Source organism: Blennius ocellaris, assembly GCF_963422515.1.
Source record: "Blennius ocellaris genome assembly, chromosome: 6".
NCBI lineage: Eukaryota > Metazoa > Chordata > Actinopteri > Blenniiformes > Blenniidae > Blennius > Blennius ocellaris.
The window spans coordinates 14,619,688-14,639,377 of NC_137655.1; the positions used below are offsets into that span (position 1 = coordinate 14,619,688).

Genomic DNA, 19,690 nt, shown 5'->3' on the forward strand with positions numbered 1-19,690 from the left:
ACTTTTTCATTATGCGGTAAAGTATAAGAGTGATGGAATAAAATCAGACAGTGGATTAAGAAAGGAAATCTCACTTTCTACCCTGAAATTTATGGGTGCGTGAACTTAAACTTTAACTTAAAATATTGTTTATCATCTGAAAAAAGAAAGCAGCACAAACGATTGGGACTATTTTGACTGATTTTTTTGCGAAGGTCTTCACCTATGTCACGGGAGCGCGCAAATTACCATCCGCGTTCACGCATCCGCGGTCCCGAGGAAGACATGGAGCACGTGACCCATTTGCTCGAATTACATTTCAAAATTTGGGTGCGCGCTCCTGCTCCACACAACAAGACAGAGAGCCGGAGGAGCCGAGCCGCCGCTTCGCCGCAGTCCGTCTGCTCCACGCTAACAACAAAACGCCCGACGAAACGGCAGGATGTCCGATGAAAAGCCAAAGGTCGGTGCTTCGCCTCCCAGACGGAGCGCGTCGCCGTTGTTCTGCGTTGTGAAGCGGCCGGTGCCGGCTGCCCGGTAGCGTTAGCTTGTGGCGCTAAGCTAGCCCTCCAGTTCCCGTGTTTGAGCGCGTAGAAAACAAAGGTTGAGCAATTCTGCGGACGTATCGACTTTTGGCGCACAGTGTATTGTGCATGTAATCTTCATACATATATAATATACACACGTCTTGCGAATACCACTCATGCTGCTATTGTTCAGTGACCATGTTTGCTCGTGTCGATATGAGAGATTTCCAGGGGAAATGAATGGATTGTTCTTTTATCATTTGCGCCATTGTGGCTGTCTGCGTCACTTTGGTTGCAGGTTAGCTTCCTGTGCTAGCCGGTGTGTCCCAGCAGGTCGTGAGGATGTGGTGAACTCCCCTCCAGCCAGCAGCAGCTGTGTTTCCAGTGGTGGAGGACTCATGGGGGGACTTTGTGTTGCAGGAAGGGGTGAAGACGGAGAACGACCACATCAACCTGAAGGTGGCCGGGCAGGATGGCTCAGTCGTACAGTTCAAAATCAAAAGGCACACTCCTCTCAGCAAACTCATGAAGGCATACTGTGAAAGACAGGCAAGTCCCCCATCCTCGGCCTCTGCAACATCACCCCACATGTTTTCTTAAGGCTGCCGTCTCTCTGTGTCATCAGTTCAGTGTGTGCAGAGTCCTTCAATGACATTTTCTGTCTCTGTTCTTGCAGGGATTGTCAATTCGTCAGATACGGTTCAGGTTTGATGGACAGCCCATTAACGAAACGGACACACCTGCACAGGTTGGTAAAGCTCCACATTGAGCTTCAGTGCACACTCTTAATATCTGGATTTATAAATGAAATGGCAAATTAACTTAGTACGGGCACGTTGAGTGTGTTTATCCATGTTTTGATTGCACATTTTTATTCAACAAAGAAAAAAAAAAAACATCAATCCACCGCTAGCACCTGTAAAGGTCAGTAGGTCATCACAAGCCAAATGCAGAGAAACAGACACTGCCACTCACTTGTTCTATACGGAAGAACTCAACCAACACTTGAACCAGGGTAACATGAGGCCAGGGTGCTCACAACGACACCATATTGTGTTCAGGACAAACTTCTCTCTTCGTTGAGGAACACCAATTTTAAGAAAATTATACTATGCAATTAGAATGTTGATCTAAGTTTCAGGGGAAAGTACTTATAGTTTTAGTCAATCACCTATACTTCAGGATTAGCAGCTTGCACACTTCGGCCACTGCTTTATTCTAAAAAGCGAGAACAAACATGCAGAGATGCACAGTGACACTGACATTGGCTTTTGTGATGTCGATATTCTTGTTTGATTTTTACTTTATGCAACCAGTGTCAAGTATTGAATCTCGGCTTTATGAAAATCTGACTATTTTCCAACTCTGGTTACATTGATTTTATGTAACTTAATTTCAATAATGATTATATCTTTCAAGCAACATTTTTAGACGGCTTACTCTAAACATTTGAGTGTTTCGTCTATTTTCATCCAACATAAGAAACCAAAGGTAAAGAGTTGCATGGTGTTCATCCTAAACTAAATTAGTCTGAAGCACATTGCTCCTAATGTGGATTTTTATGAAGAGACAAAAAAGTGTATTTCACTATATTGCACGTTAAAACATTTATAGACATTTTCCATATCTAACTTGTTCTGATAACGATGGATCTGTGAATCTGCTTGTCGTTGCAGCTGGAGATGGAAGACGAGGACACTATTGATGTATTTCAGCAACAGACTGGAGGAGTGTTTTCTTAAATCAAATTCGGATTCATGGAAGAACTTCAATGCCATGTTTTTTTAAATGCTGTATTTGTTTATTTCTGTTTTTACTTACATTTTTTTCCCCTCCCTCTTGTTCCAGGATTCAGAAAAAGGTTTTTTTTTTCTCCCCCACTTTAACCCTTTACTCAAAAAGGATCATTTGAACATTTGTCCAGGACAAGGACACATCTTATCTCAGATTTGTCTCCTTGTGAAATACTTCCACTGCAGTTTTGTGATTATGGGAAGACCTGCATGTCTCAAATCATAAGCTGAATTACATTTCAAACGTTTTCTAAATTGGTGTGAACGTTCAAATTCAGAACAAAACAAGACCATCCTTTTTTCTTTCTTTTTAAAAAAAAATTTGTTTACCTGTTTTGACAATATATGTGGAATGCCGCTGGCTTGTCGACTGCGGTAATCTGCCTATAAATGGGAGCGACATTATGACATTTGTTGTGTAACTTTTAATCCTTTTTGTCTGTGTCTGATGTACCTGCAGCAAGAGAAATGTTTCCACTGGGAGAGATCCACATGAAAGATTTACCTCAATACTGTTGCCCTCAAACGCAGATATAACTGAAAGGAAAATAAAGTATGGTGATGTTTCTGGACCAAAAATCCCAAATGAAACTTTTTTTTTTTTTTTTAATAAGTGATTGGTTAATATTAAAAATGTAGATGTGAGAAGATTCCATGCCATTGTGATCCATAACATTACACCGTGTGGAAGTAAACGGTTGTCTGCATGGGGAAATCGGTGTTCTTCAGGACCTTTAAACACACGCACCTCTTCTTTGCCAGGCCAGAAAATGTTTCCACTTTGGGTTTAATAATTCACTCGGTGTAAACAGAGTCACATGTACTGCGTTTCCAATTCCAGCAAGCCTCTTAAAAAGTCTATCATAACTCTTATCGGCGTTTTCCTTGTTTGATGCTTATGTGTTAGAAATGTTGGCTTGTGAGATGACATTTTAGATTTGCATGGTGACATCAGCGGATAATCCACTTTTTTGTACATCTGTTGTCCCTATACTGTATACAATAAATATAGTTTGATACTCAGCGCCTAGAATTGCATATCGGTGACGTTATTGCTCTAACGGGTGAGAATAAACGTTACATTGGTTAAAAAAATTGTGATTTAAATGAGGTGATTGGTTAAATTTGGTAGGATTTTTTCTACACCAGGGGACCATTGACGAGTTGTCAGCATTGGGTCTTGGATCTAGTTTACCACTACACACGGTGTAACCATGAAAGACTAAAGATATGTTAGGTCTTTAGTCAAAACAAGACTTCTCTGTCACGTCCTCCACTGCTTGATCCAACACAAGGTTGTAGGGTGCTGTGGTGCCTCAGTTGGGTGAAGGTATATCGCATGAAAAACAAGACAACCACACGCGCACATTTAAACCAACATGCTCTTTAGAATCACCTGTGTGCAGCTCTACAGGCCTCGTCTTCTGCTTACCGTCACTCAGGCTGTCAATATGCTTCACGTACATTAGAGGGCAGCATTATTCTGAAGATATTAACAAGAACCGCTCACTCTTGCGTCTGCAAGGCCACTTTGATTCAATCACTGAATTCTGCAGCTTTCAGAGAATAACAACAAAAGAAAGTACAAAGACATAATTGTTGCTCCACTCCAGCTCTGTGAAGACCGCAACTCCACGAGCCTCCTTCAAGAGAACTTCATTTCACAGATGTTTCTAAACCAGAAAGCCCCATGTGGCCGTTCAGACAGTGGTCTGATTGTGCTGCTTTTATTTTTGGCACCTCTTGTGCATTTTATATTTCCAGGAGGAGATATCGGAAGCCATTTGTGTTTTCTCAGATCTCTAAGGAACGCAGCTGTATGGTACCCCCCCCCCCCCCATACTTCCAAACACCCACTGGTGTCTAATGCACACACACTGGAGGAACATATAGCGTGCTGTTTGGTGAACATAAACATAAATATTTCAGTCTGTTTTCATTATCTTTGCAGTACATCCTGCTCATGCTTTGAGACTTGCTGGAAATAAAACAAAAATAATGCAGACAAGTACGAATAAAACCATTTCGGGGGGGGGGGGGGGGGGGAGTGAAAAACAAAATCAATTCTATAATTATTCCAGACAGTAAGGCCACTAATGTCAATCACTGTACTTTTACTTATGCTCTGTCACCATCAGCAGTGTCAGGAGCACTTAAGATTCAACACAACCTCATTTGTTTGCCGTCAGTGGAAAGACTTTGTGTTATTGCTGGAAAGCTTAGTCATTGTCTCGCTTCGGTTATATGCTGGTTAATTGTTATTGTACAATAAGCACTGAATCTTTATGGTTTAAGATAATGGGTGGATTATGACGTCAACCAACACATGCATGCATTTATTTCAGGGGGAAAAAAGGGACAATTGTTTTAACATCACAAAAACAATTTAGATAGCGACTTTAAAAATACACAAGAGCCTTTGTTGCTATAGGGAATGACATGCTAGTGAAATGATTTAATCAATTGTTGCTTCGAAAATGAACCAAACAACTACTAATTTGGCCACATGTTTTGGCAGGTATCAGTCCAGACAAAGCTTTATCAAACTCATATATATATGTGTGTGTGTGTGTGTGTGTGTGTGTGTGTGTGTGTGAATATTTATATATAGCCTTAAACAGTATGATTCCATTTGTGATCATTGCAATAAAAAAAAGCTAGTAAGACAAAAAAGGGAATAGAGATGTATTACTCATGCCTAATTTATCTTTTATAATGTAAGAAATAAACTATCAGTTTTTTAATTTAATAAAATTTTTTACGAACTGTGACGATCGCCCTGACTGCCTGAAGCTCATGCGTTGTGCCCATATTTTGTAATTATATGTCCTCCTCCCATGACTTGTTTGGAATCTGAGCTGGATCATGACATCATTACAAACATGTTGTTTTTATGTTCTGCTTATTGTAAAACTGATGGATTCCAAACTTATTTTCATTAACCATAAGCACCATAGAACCACACAGCATTGCATTGAATAACTGGTAAATGCTGACCATGAAACTGTGTCTCCCTTGAAATGTTATCATTTCTAACTGGACATGGTGGTAGCACTGTTTTCATAAATAAAGTGCATCCAGTGGGTAAACATGTGTTGCAGATGCGCAGCACAGAGGGAGGGGAACCTCAAACAGAGCAAATGAACCTAACTCGTGACACTTGCTGATCATATGAGGTCAGTCAGCTGTGCCTTGCATCCTGAATGCGTCGAGACAGCCGAGTTCAGATGCGACACCCTCCCCAACAGAATCGCTCCGGCAGCCTGAAAGAAACCACTGTGCATCTGGAGAACCTCTGGATTCTCTCCAGAGCTTTGGATGCTGATGTCACCCTCTTGTGCGTAATGATGTGGTCCCCACCCTGACCAGATCACATTTCATTGTAATGCATCTCCAAGATCTTGAAGTGGAAAAAGGCAGATACTCTTATTTTGATGTGTTTTTCTCTATAAATATACATGGTTATAACGCAGATTTCTCGAAGATTCGGAAATGATGATGATATTGACAAATGACAAAAACAAAGTAAAATTCACAACAGAGGGACTTTTTTTTTCTGACAATGTGAAAAAGTCCATTGTGACATTTGACAGTGAGCCACAATGGTATGACTCTGAAACTCAAGCAGGTAAATCAAATTCATATTTCAATACTTATGTTTTGTTGAATTTTTTCTTCTGCTGCAAACGAAAACAGCAAGTCTTGGTTCATGTAAAAGTTGGACATTTTCTCTAAAAAAATCCTTCATATGTACTGCATGGATACTTTATACCAATAACATTGCGTCCAAATACATTCTATCATCTAAATTCAGTTCAGTTGTTCTGTGAAATGAATTTGTATTTTGTGCAACAAGTATTTAATTCAACAATAAAACAAATACTTTGTTTTCACATTAAGTAAATTAATCATCTCGCCTTTTGTTTAATGAAAAAGTGCCAACGTCATTTGTCTTCTTCAATAATTTTGCTTCGTAGAACATATATAGTGATTTGACAACTATGGTTATAAATAACCATGTCATTCAGTTGAAAACTCTCGTCAACAGAATAGACATCACTTCAAAGGTTACCGGTCGGTTTACATTCCCACAAGCTCCTATGTTCATGAACTTTGGGTTATGACCGAAGGAATGAGATCAGAGATACAAGTCAAGCTTCAGTCAGCCTATTGAAGACATGCCTGGTATTCCTTGCAGTTTGTCACCAACCACTGACGTGCCCACTAAGCAGGGGAACAAATTAAAGGATAGATCCACTCCAGTCTTTTTTTTTTTTATGAGACAAACTCTTAACTATCATGCTGTGATTTCTCAATAGTGGTTTTTATTAACCCCCCATAGGCATAGCCTATTGAATGCTTCACACCTGCAATCCCATATTGCCTGTACATACCTCTGTTGTAAGCATGTGCTGTTATGGTATATGGATGGATGGATTGGTGGATGGACGAATGGACCAGTGAAGATGGTTAGGATAGTCAAGTCAAATTACTTACTAATGACACAGAAGAAGCACATTTTGAAAATTAAGTATCCAAGGAGGCATGTCTAATGTCATATTTTAACACTGATTGTGGAAGATGTGGAAGACATATGTTCCCTCTTTCATTGGGGTTCTCCAGGGAGCTGATTGGGGGAGGGGGGGGGGGGTCAAAGGTCTTGCTCTGGGACCCACAGTCCACTGTGGGATTTAAAACCTGCAAACATGCCCGATGTCCACTTCTTTAGCCTCTATGCCACCTCTGCCCCAAAACCTTCCTCATTTGACCCATCCTATTATTAGGAGTGGTGGGCTGCCGTTAAAGTACCTGGGGCAGCATGTGAGGGAAGGGCAATCACTCGAGAAAAGACAGCGACAACCTGTTGGATTTGGAAATCAAACCAGTCAACATGTGAATAGTACATTTTGAGTTTAGGCCTCATTGCCCCTGGTTGTAGGAGAATTTGATGATGTTCGTGTAATAAATGAAAGAATACTACAAAGCTGTTGCTATTTGTCGGTCACACAAACAAGTGGAAATAATGAATTCAAGTGCAGTCCATTCAACTGTTTGAGGGGCCCCTCACCTTGAGGCCCCAGTGGAGGGAGGGGGGGGTCCCTCAAGTTTGTTTTCTACAGCTGGACTCAAACTACCACAATGCAACACCGAAAAAATGTTATCTCCTTAGCTACGGGTTTGGGAGCTACGCCCCGAGGAGGAGTGGGAGGCTCGCCTGTGAAAGGAGTCATTGTGGGGAGGGATGAGAGAGTGTGGACCCCCCCCCCCCCCCCTTCCCTCCTCACTCCTTCACGAGCAGGTCAGCAGTGGAGGGATTAGGAGAGACTCACTCACTCACTGACGGGGGGGTGAGAGTTGCAATACGTCTGAATCATGCCCGTCGTCATTACTACCGGCTGGGAGTGGAGCCGAAATTGTGCAAGATTCGGATAACAGCGAGGGAGAGAGGTCGGTGCGGGTCGAGTCACGCTTGAAGGTTCCTTCGCTCCGTTCGGGTGCGCGCGCGCGTGCGTTTGGTGTGTGTGTGTGTGTGTGTGTGTGTGTCGGGGAAATGTCTGACCCGGAGCTCCGCCGGCCGCTGCTGCTGCCGCCCCGACCCGTCGCTTCATAACCTCCCTCACCCACTCACATGTGTTTCATGCTGGAGAAGAAGAAGAAGAAGAAGAGGAAGAAGTGACCTGGATAAACCTGCGAGCGAGCGCGAGCCGAGCGCGGCGTGCGGGTGATCGTCCCTCATTCTCCTCCACGAGCGGAGCGCAGAGAAAAAGTTGTGCTCGCCGGTTGAGGGGAGGAAGGAAGGAGCCATGGGGAACGCAGGGAGCATGGACCAGCACCCCGACTTCAGGGGCCACAACATGCCCCTCAAGCTGCCCATGCCGGACCCCGGCGAACTGGAGGAGAGATTCGCAATCGTCCTGGTAAGAGAGATCAAGATGTGGACTTCTGAGTTCCCGTGTCTTCTCTTTGTTCCCCTCCACGCTTCAGTGTCCCTGGGACGGGACAGCTGTGTGTAGGTTGGACCCCTGCTTGTCCAGCACGCCTGATCCTTTCTTTGTTGTACAAAAAGATCAACTTAAAAAAAACAAACAAACAAACCAAAAAAAAAAAAGTGCCTATTTAACTTTGTTCCAATGCGTAGGAGCGCTGTCTGATTCTTTGAACCCATATTGTAAAGTTTGTAAAGTTTTCTTTTGGTGTTTTTGCCCCCACCCAAATCCGAAACCAACCAGATCGTTTTCGGGTTTGAAACTATCCACCAGTTTTTTTTCAACTTTCCTGAAAAAAAATAAACAAACAAAAAAAACAAACAAACAAACGCATCAAAGATACTATGATTCTCAGTGGTCTTCTCATGCAGCAGCCTTTCTGCTTCTGTACATTTCCAAGAGCAGACACACGAGACACCTGCAGTCTTTACATGGCAGATTGTTGGTGTAACTGCTGTCTCTCTCCTCCCCCCCCCCTCCCTTTAACTTTATGAGTCCAGACGCCGGATTACTACTGAAGTTTTAAGTGCCCAGCATGCCTGGTCTTTTGCAACATCTGTCACATCATAAAGTGTCAACAAATCTGTCAACAATTATGTCACCTGCCTGGACATTCCTGCTGATCTGGAAAGATGCGCCAGCCTTTGAAACAATAATAGGTTGAGGTGGAGAATGGGCACTGTGAGATAGATTGGGAAGATGAAGACCGAAAGTGGAAGGAAAGTTTTGATTGGCCAGCATGTTGTTGACGGGAGTCTTTTATTGCCTGCTGGAATTGTTATTGAGGTTATCAGAGGCTATAGCAAGTAGGTTTTAGTGTCCCCTGCGCACTGCTCTCCATTCCAATGCATAAAGACCTGCACAGCCAGGTGAAATTTGATAGCTGGCAAAATGTGGGTCAAACATGATTGTGGTCTGGTCTGGTGCTCTCATTCACATTAGCTGCTCAACAGTAGGAATTAGACTTCAGATAGCTTGGTCTTACCCATTATAACCTTGTTCTGGACAGAAGAAAGATGATTTTTTTTTAAATGTATTTGTTTATTTATTTATTTCTTGTCACACAGCAAATCGTTTTCCACGATGAATGTTGGTGGCACAGATCTATTCGTCACCGTAAGCCCATTACAAAAAGCCGATCAAGTTGAGGTGGAAGTTAAATCGCTGGGTGGCGAAGTGTCGTGTTGGGGTGTGATTGTTGCTTGTCAGACTCTGATGAATCCCGTTGTGTGCTGGGGGGAGGCAGCAGGCTACGGGACGGGAGGCTTGACGTCACACCGCCGAGAGGATTTGGGCCCTCGTCTTTAAATCGCATCTACCGTCAGTGTCCTACATCATGTCATCATCGAGAGTTGACCCTCCTCAGGTGTGACGCCTGCGAATAAGAAAAACCACTAGGATCCATGTAGTTTACTTGCCTAAGCTCTAGTCATCCTAATTCTTTACAGAAAACAAACCGAACTCTACCTGTCTAATTGGAGGATTTCCGGTACTGGTCTGCAAAGCTGATCCTCAAAGCATGTCATAACACCCCCCCCCCCCCGCCGCCCCCACCCCCTTCCTCCTCCCTGCTGACAGCGTGAAGCCTCGGCTCTTGGCGGGATGGAAGCCCTCCAGCATTTCAAGAATGTAGCGCTATAATCACATCATTTAGTGTTATTGACTCCCATTTAAATCCCAACGTGTGTCAGCTGTGGCCGATGGCGGTTGAGTGGCACTATGTGACTCCGATGACCTCACTTCAGGTTGAGTGGCTGATCATTAGTACGATAGCTCGCCCTCCTCTTTGTGCTCTATCAGTGGTGAACAATGCTGATGAGTCAAGATTAAAGTGTACTCGGCTGCTGAGCAATGGATCTTTCATCTGCTGGTTAATCATCAGCAGACACAACGTTTGATTTTTAAAAAAAAAACAAAAAAACCCAAACAAACAAAAAAAACTTAAGGTTTGATCTTGTGGTGTAATCTATTGGGTTCTCAGAGTTGGTTAAAGACGGCACTGTTTACTTGCTGCTTGTAGTAGATTTGATCAACAGGCAATCCCCAGATCCCAGCAGGGAGTGGTTTGGATTAAAGACTTCGGCTGTATGCGATCACATTCAGCCGGTCACCTGAAGTTCTCATCCACGACATACAGCATTCCAGTGTCCATGCGGCGCGATGTGAAAAAGCCCCCTTTCAGATCTCTGCTCATGACTCCCATCAGCTGAGCTCGCCACAACCGTGTGTAACCCACTCGTAGACGATTGCTGGGACTTTACATGGTTGTACAAGTGATGCTTAACATGTGTGAGGAAGGATTTGGTTCTGTTTATGAAATTGTCGACTGAAGGTCAAAAAACTTCAGGACCTTGTGAAGTTTGTTTTTTTTGTCAGTTTTCTCTCACAAGATGAGGGAATGGGCCTTGAACCCAAGGACAACAATAAACAAGCTGTGTATTGAGGAAAGCTAATCATTTTATTTGGTCTACACAAGAAATAAAAGGCCTCACTAGAAAATAGTTCCTCTGCCATGTTTTCTTGTTTTTCAGTTTGCCTTTGGGGGACAGAGTTTGTTTTTTTTTGGGGGGGGGGGGGGGGGGATTAGTTTAACACTTTAAACTTCAAAAAAGGTGCACAAGGGTTTGAATGCGTTTGTTGTTTCAAAGCTGGGCAGAGTTAAAGTTTAACCCTCCTTCCCCGGATAAGCTTGTGTTTGGTGTTGTGCTGCTGGTTTACTGCTGTCTGAGCCGGCAGTTTCTACTAAATGAAAAGCCCCAAATAAAGTTCTCGTCTCGTGAATCTTCAGAGCCAAGACGTGATCTTTAAAATAGACTCTGGCGAGTTGTGATGTAAAACCGTCATCCTCGTGAGGAATGACTCATTTGCGTACACGTGTCCTGAAGTTCAGTGGAAATCAAACCCAAAATTGAATTGGTTTTGAAGGAATGCAGATTTCCATACTGACGTAGTCACTCTTATTCACTTTTTCTTCTGCCCTCATGCTTAGCATGTTCTGTCGGTGTCGGTTGTCGTCGTGTTTGCCCACTCAGTCTCGTTGCTGTCGATTTAGTGACATAAGTGCACTGCAGAAGGCTTGCGCATGATTATAAGTTAGTCTTCTCAGTGTTTAATCTGCACATTACAACACTGTGATCCTCGTCAGGTTACATCATGGCTTCTTCAAATCAACGTCCCGATTCATCCATTTACCCTGCATGCATTTCCTGATCAATTAGACGCGATTTCGCCGGCTATTAGAGGGTGCTTCGCAGAGGGGCTCTACCACTCAGCCAGTCCACAAACGGCAACTGAAAGCATGTAAAGTGAAAACAATCAATCTTTGTGAGTCACATGTACAGTATTAGTCGGTCTATATGCTTCACATTGGACCAAAGGACGATGACTCTGTGGGACAGGAATGTGGCCTCCATTCTGCCGCTCTGCCGCAGCTAACCACAGAGTTGACGCGGAAATTGAATTGCAGCCACATCCAGGATGCCGTCCGCTTAAAATCTCAGGGCTGTGAGCGTTCGCTGGATAGCATGACCGCTATCATCAAAGCAGGCAGGTTTATGGTCATTACTTGTTAAATGACATATGGGAGACTGCAGGCTTAGCTCTTCTTGTTGTCGCTGCTCTTCTCAATAGTCTACGCAGATTACGTCTAAGCTGCTTTGTTTAAAGGCTGCTGAGGAGCCACGAGCTGCTGCCGTTTCTGTTGTGAGGTACTGCATCTGAAATGTGCCCCCCTGATTAATCACAAGAGTAGCCCTCATGTTCAGACCGAGTCTCATTTGTCACCCTTGACAGATCTGGAGTCGTTGTGTTTTTCAGCCGTGTGGAACTTTAAGCATAATTGCTTCTCAGAAACATGAATACTCGCAAACAGAATTTAAAGCTGCCGTTAAAATTTACCCTGAGTATGTGTTTAAAGCTGATTGAATCGGGGTTTTCTTACACATAAGTAGTAAAACTTTATGCAGAAAGGAAATGGAATCGCTCATAGTGACAAACAGAAGATCTTTCAGTGTTTTTTGATTTCATGATCTGCAAACTTGGTTTCTGTTTCATTGCTCCCTCTCAAGTTAATTTCCAACAACAGGTAGCTTATCTTAAAAAAAAGTGGAGCTAAAATTTTCGGATTTTAAAGTACATTAAATACAAAATTTTAAATGGATGATAAGTTTTTTTTTTTTTTTTTTTAACTGTCAAGTGTGTTTGGAGTGAACAGAAATTTCTAAATAAAAAGCAAATGTATGTCATTTAGTGGCAACTTCAATACCTGTTGTCAGTTAAGGTGTCATTCTCTTGTGTGAAGACACTAAAACCCCCCATGTGTTGCAGACATATGTGGAGCCAAGGAAGTGACTAAGCTCGCGCTCAAAACTTTTTTTTCATTGCGACTCTTCATTAAAAAGCCGAACAATAGGTATTGTCTGAGGCGCAGAGGGTGAACAGTGGCTGAATCTCGTGCATTGGGCCCACGGGAACAGAGACGCTCTTTATTCAGCTTGGAGCCCAAGACGCAGCCTGGCACTGGACCCAGACCCGGCGGGGTGCAAGAGGCCACTGCACGCACCCATATCTGTGTGTGTGTGTATGTGTGTGTATGAAGCTGTGTTTCTACTGTGTCGGATCCCCTGGATGCTCACCCACCAATTAGCTGTAACAGAGCTGAGCAGAAAATGCCTGGGGAGCAACAGGATCTGGCAGACAGTGTTCTGGCCTTTGCAGCCCCTCAGAGAGAATGCGAGGTGCTGTGGTGTGTTAAGTGATAATATGCTGCTCAAAACCCTGAAGCATAGCCTGGAGGCATCTTCCCTGACTGGCAGAGGGTCAGCTGATTATGTGAAAGCAAGGTCTTTTGGTTGTGTGTAAGGGACCGCTGAGCCGAAACCACCGAGGCTTCAATCCAGCATTGTTGCTCGGGGTTCAGTTTTGACATCTGCACATTTGGGGGGTTTGGGGTTTGTTCTGTGCTGCGTGGGTGGCAGACTCTGCTGGGTACGCCAACCAGACATGACACATTGACTTCGGATTACCTTTGAAACCTTTCAACAGCTTTCAGTGTTATCAAACCTGGCTATAACAGGAGTCAACCTTCAATTGTGTGCCGGATAAAGAGCCCAATGCATCAGCTGAGAGAATGATGATTCAATGGAACCTTTCATTTCATGATGGAAACCGTATGAGAAGAAGGAAAAAAAAAAAAAGAAGCAAATATTTCTGAATTTAATCAGTTTTGATATCAACCCAGAGCGATTGTTCTTATAATAATATAATGACATTGAAATGTAGTTCATTTAGTGCAAACTGCAGATGTTCAACAGTGCAGCATTAGAGAAAAGCGCACTCCGGATCTTTCATGTGCTTTGCAGTCCATTGTGAGCGTTGTCTTGCAGGACCGGTCCAAGTTTTTGCACAAAAGGTTGAAAGAGTCAGGGATCTGTGGTAAAGTGCACTATGGTCTGGTTATGTTCAGGCTACAGATTAGCAGCTTTTGATGTTCTTGATATTGAGCTTTTATCAGAATTGAAGTCCTCAAACGTCTGTGTCATTGTGACAAATTAGATGTTGATGATGTTGTGACGTTCGAGCCAGCTTTGTCTTTGTACCACTTAGGTTGTTTGCGTTCCTGTTTTGGTGGCCTTGAGATTCATTTCCTATGTTGACAATTAGATTTTACAATGAACTGCTGCATCATAATAGTCTGATTTCTTTTTCTCTGCTCCACTCTCAGAATCTGAACGGACGTGTGAGGCCTCATGGGTTTGTCAGTAGATATTTAGCACTTCATAAACCATGTTGGCCTGCTTTGAACATATATCACTGTGTCCTCAATTCAAATTTGTGCTTGAATACTTCTGTTGTTGCAACGGCTCAGATGTTTATTTTAACACGGCCCCATTTCTTTTTCAGTTTCTTCTTCCTGGAGGCGTTTTTGTCTTGAGACATATGCTGCTATTGAAACTGCCAGAGTCCAAAAGGCAGGTTTTTTGTCGGGTAACGACTTGCCAGAATTAACATCTGCAGAGCAGAAAAGGGAGGTCCACTTGCATTTGAATGTACTTCAGCGCTTATTGCCAGGGTTTGATTGAGGCCCCCCATCAGACTGTGAGACAATGCAGCAATCTGCTGTTTCAGGTTTTATTGCGCAGAAGAAGCCTCTTACTGTGGAGGCGCCAAAGCTCAGTGACACTGTGGCAGGAGTCGGGAGTCAACACAATGCTTTTCTTGTAGGTACCAAAGCCACACAGTAAAGTTGAAGGTGCAGCCCCCACTGTAGACCTCCAGTCTTTTCATACTGTTAAACTTTGTTGATGTCATGTGGTTTGACCGTGTGATTTTCGAAGAGAGCAGATGGGATGTTTAAAGGGGGCAGATAAAAATGAGGGGAAATACTAGGCAGATGTTAAAAACCATATTCATTTCAGCAAAACATCAAGGTTTAGAACTTAATACTGGAGCAAGAAGTTAAAGTGGTGAAAGTAATGATGTATTAATGTTGACAAAATCAAATGCAAGAATGTTATCAATGTTGCAAGTGTGCTGGCTGCACTGAATCAGCTGGGAACTGGGGAAGTTATCATTTGGGATTGTCCCATTTCCCAGTTTACAGTGTTCACATGACAATAAATAACAAGCAACATGGCCACCTGCTATATTGGTGCTGTTAATTTATCTCCCCAGTGATGACTATAATTTAGCAGAAGAGGGAATGTGTAGACCAGAGGGGATAAGTCACATCCTGTTGTTAAACCACCATACAAATATTTCATAGTTGCTGAGATCAAAAATATGTTTGAAGGATATTACACAATCTAATGACACAGCGGGCCACACAACATTACAATAAATAATAACACAACAGAGGACATATAAATAATGTAAATGGAATCAGTCAATGACCCGTGATGTTAAAATGTTATGATCTGATGTATCTGATAACAATCTTGCCATCTGCCGCTCCGTGTACATTAATCATCGAATTAGAAGAAATGCACTTTGTTGTGTATTCTTTAGTGTTCAAGGGATAATGGTTTCATATGTGATGGTTGAAGGTCACTGCTGTATTTGGACTTTTTAACAGTGATCATCCCTCATAAAGAAATGTCAGCAGGGCTGACAGAACTATCATTCCAGCTCTGATAAAGTAAAGCAGACCCCAACAGTGTCGTGCAACCCCCGAGTCCAATCGGTAAAGTGTGAAAGCAGTTAACTTTGAAATGTCGTGGTAATAAATTGATGTCCCAAAACACTGAAGATGCTCCCAAACTTTTCATATCAACACGAATAGATGAGAAACACACAGCCTTCAGGATTTGTGCCGATATCTGCGACTTTCGCATAATTCTTGAAATTACTGCTTATGCGTGACTGCGTGCTGAGCTATGGATCTCACTCAAGGTTTTTAAAGTGTGTGTTCATGTGTGTGTGATATGTTGAATGGATTATAAAGTAGAAACAATACGTGTTCTATAAAATATCAGTTTGCACAGTTTTGTTTGCGCCCTCACTTTTTAGTTGAGTTTCCTTGAGTCATTTTCAAATTTGTTCTTTGAGCTAAACAACAGTTTGGATTCATATTCATTTTTGAGCTCAAACATGGACTCCACCTCAGCTCAGACGCTTTCGCAACCTTGCAACATCTGGTCTGGCCAGAGCTCCTCTGTGTTCATGTATCACTTGTTTTATTTGGACAGCTTCCTGCTGCTCCGGAGCGTCTCAATAATGTTTCCGGTATTTGGACGACATCCAGCACTGAAGCCTGTCCTTTGAGCCAAAGTGTTTTCACCCACAATGTAAACATTGCTGTGGTGTTTTCACAGCATATGGTATAGTTGCCCACAACACAGCCAATGGAATTTTGTTGTCGTTATGGATTTTTTTTAAATGTAATCGCTCAAGGAATATTAAAAAAAAAAGCTATCGGAGAGAAAAGCTTGGGAGGACAATCAAATTTGGTGGTACAGAGGACGTTAAATTGGATTGTACCCACTGACAGCTGCTGTTTATCAGAACAAGATGTGGTTTGTTTCATTTTCAATCACCCATATAGTGTGGCATATTCGAGGTAAGGTATCCTACAGTGCTTTATGCTGTTGGTTAAATGGGTTGTCCCTCAGAAATACATCAAGTAAGCTCATCCAGAGATCGCATCCAGTGAATTTGAGTATGTCAAAGGAGGTGTGACGGGATGAATCCATCATCAGGCTGGTGTAAATGAATGAATGAATGAATGAATGAAAAGCCACTGGAATGTGGAAGACGAAGCACAAACATTCACACTCACCATTTGGTCAGGAGGCATCTGACTGAGCAGCTCCACAAACACAAACGTTAGTGTCGGGTCAGGGGGTCTCGGGGATTACAAAGCTAATCTGAGGACAGACAGAAGACACCTGTGCCCCCGAGGAACGCCGAGGATTAGGGAGCCACACTGTGGTAATGAAGGGAAGGCGGCTCGCTGTGGACAGCACATGCCTCAGAGCCATCCAGCCTCTATCTTTCTTAAGTGGGCACTTATCCCCGACAACCTCCAGAATGGATCCGATAGAGCTTGATTCTTCTGTGTCTGAGCTGCAATGCTCCTCGGCCTCCCCGAGGGCTGGATGTGGAAACCCAGGGTTTAAAGTGTATTATTCACATGCTGTTGTTGTGCAATCATGCATTATTTGACTTCAGGGATGAGAGTGTAGAACATCGACTAACCTTGTTATGAAAATGTAAATGACTTAAAACACAAAATGCTTCACTGACTAATGAGGCAAGTATTGGGAAAGAACTGAATTCCGTCCATCCAGTCATTTCCGGAGTGTTGAGCAACTTTCGTATATTTGTTATGACTAATTGACTTTTATTACAAAGATGTTCTGCATGGCATCTGTAAGCTCGTAAGTAAAGAGATTTCATGCACACAAATGAATGAAAGGTTGAATCATTGCTTTTATGCAAGAGAGGTGTTGCATCGTCTTGTTCGTTCATCAGTTAGATTTTTCTTGTATCATTTTGGTTTAGAGTGCTGAGGGAACCTGTTCAGATGGTTTGGATCAAAAGAGGCCGCGTCTACTGCTGTGATCTGAGTTTGTTGTTGTTTTTGATTGCAGCGCTTTAGCAGGGAAAAGCTCAGAGAAAAAAAAGAAAGACGGGAAAGTGTGGGTGTGTCTGAAACTCTTTGCAGTCCCTAAGGACAAATCATTTACTGCCTGTGAGAGATATTTGAGTCGGTGTGACTGAGGGATGTTGCTCTGCACACGTCTGTCAGTTTGCCTGCCTTTTGTATTGTGTAACTCAAACAGCAAAGTGCAAGGCACTAAATTGCATGTTTTCACATACCGGAATTTGTCTTGTGCATGCTATAAGACAGGACTTTTTGATGTAATTCAGTTCTTTTGTTTGCATTCATTTGAGACATAATGGCTTCATGTCAGTTCACAGCAGGTAGTAATCTTCATAAGTTACAGTCAATCTTTAGTGGCTCTTTACGGGGTAATAATGAATAGTTCAGGGCTTGTCTGTATAACGAGTTTGACTCCTGGAGCGCAGCTTTGTGTCATGATGAAGTAATCCCCATAAATGAATTAACACTGTATAAATCTCAGTCTCAATCAAAGAGGCTGACATTATAAAAAAGGATAAAAAAAAAAAAAAGAATTCAATATGGCTCAGAGTATGTACCGTTATGCTTTGGTTCTGTATATTTAGTTCTGTGACGTGGTTTAAGGCCTCCTCTGAGCTGCAGCTGTGTTTTATAGGCGTATAGCATTAAAGTTTTGGCCAGCCTGGTTATGCATTTATGGAATTATTTTGATTGGAAGTTAGAGCTGGTGAGAAAGGTTTTGACTTTCCAATCACTGTATACACAGAGGGCTGTTAACATATATTTGGCTCTAAAGTATTGAGTAATGGACTCTTCCTTATGAACAGTGACACTTCTCCCCAGCCCCACCAGCCAGCCTTCAAGTGGGTTTGTGTGTTTGCTTTTCTTGCCAGCTGTGCTGTGACGGCAGACCTCCTAGGGTGGTGGGTGGCTGGTGGGCTTCGAGCCAGCTGTCTATTTTCACTCTTTTTATGACTCAGGCTGACTAATGAGAGGATACAAGAGCACTAATAAGTTCTCTCTATTTTTATGAACCTTGAGTCTCGATGCGAGTTAAACTTTGACATCGATTGATATTTGTAGCGAGTGTTAAACTCGAGCTGGCTGCCGTAGTTAGGATTGATCTTTTCCAACGGTCCACTGTAAAAAATTGTCGCAATAACGTGCTGTCGAGTTTATGATTTATTTTTTTAGATTAAACTTTCAGCTTCGGCTTTTGTGTTTTTGTAGTTTTTGTTTTCGTTCGAGTAAGCTCCAAATAAATTAACTCACAAGCAGTACAGATGTGGGACAGCTGGTTTGGAGGCGAACTGTGAGTTTGGATTGTATGAAGTAAAACTCACATTTCACAGGAAGGGGTTGGGGTTTCAAATTAATTCCATTATCTTGATTTGGTTGCTGTGTGCAGAGAGGTTGTCTCTATCTTCAACAATGTTTTATTCTCGCACAAAAGCCTTGTGACTGTTGAATTTGTTACTTTGACTTGATAGGATACAAATCCCCATACAGCTGACATAATGATAGTTGTAACTGATGAAGTATCTTTACAGCAGGTTGTGAACATTTTGTTTGCCAATGCATAACATTCACTGTGCACATGTGACCTCCCCTGATGGGATTACAAGTTATATTTATTCATGTCAAATCAAGTGTTTTGCATCAAAGCGATGTAAAAATGAGTATTCAATTAGTGCATCCTTGTACTGGGCTTGAGGCATGTGATGTGATGTATCTGGCACGAGTTGTATCAAATCATAGTAACGTTTTAATTGCTGCAGAACTTACTAATGAGCCAAATGTAGTGTGTGCTCATAGGGGTGGTCTGCCATCAGGTGTTGGTGAAAACGTGCCCGACTCTCCTCAGCAGCACCCCATTAATAACACAGATGCACAGATAATGTGGTTGCAGACATGGGGTAACCTGACCCCAGCGAGCTGAGTGCCTGTCACAGCTCATTAGCATTGGGATGAAATGAAGGCTGGTAGAAGTGTTTTTTTTTTTTTTTTTTGCTTTAGTTGGAGCCTCACCAAGCAGGAAGCCCACAGCTCAGTGCACCCACGGCGACTCAGCAAACCACCCGGCAACCCAGGCCAAGACTGTATCCAAACAAAACAAGGCAGAAATGGAGAAGCGCCTTCATGGTTTACAAGCCGTTATCTTGAGGTTGCAACAAAAGTACCTCTGTGTGTAATTAAGTAAAACTCTGAGAGGATTCCTATCACTTATTGTAGCCCTCCACTCAGGTGTCAAATTGTATTTTAATGCTTTTAAGGGATAGAAAGTGGACACAAAACCTTTTCATCCAGTCTGCTGCCAGATTG

General features: G+C 42.7%; 2 protein-coding genes across 5 annotated transcripts in view; both read left to right on the forward strand.

The window, feature by feature from the left end:
- Nucleotides 1-315: 315 nt before the first annotated feature.
- On the forward strand, nucleotides 316-3,258 carry sumo3b (small ubiquitin like modifier 3b). The gene is made up of 4 exons (XM_080498214.1): nucleotides 316-442; nucleotides 927-1,055; nucleotides 1,183-1,254; nucleotides 2,183-3,258. Exons 1-4 carry the CDS (start codon nucleotides 422-424, stop codon nucleotides 2,246-2,248), a joined length of 288 nt encoding a protein of 95 aa, XP_080354340.1. The 5' UTR covers nucleotides 316-421; the 3' UTR covers nucleotides 2,249-3,258.
- Nucleotides 3,259-7,630: 4,372 nt separating this feature from the next.
- The window catches only part of fmnl2a (formin-like 2a), a 48,070-nt gene continuing 36,010 nt past the window's right edge, over nucleotides 7,631-19,690 (forward strand). For all 4 annotated transcript variants that reach the window (XM_080498024.1, XM_080498026.1, XM_080498025.1 and 1 more), the window contains exon 1: nucleotides 7,631-8,217. In XM_080498024.1, the coding sequence (XP_080354150.1) occupies nucleotides 8,104-8,217 (114 nt within the window). In that variant the 5' untranslated portion in view covers nucleotides 7,631-8,103. The remainder of the gene's footprint in view (nucleotides 8,218-19,690) is intronic.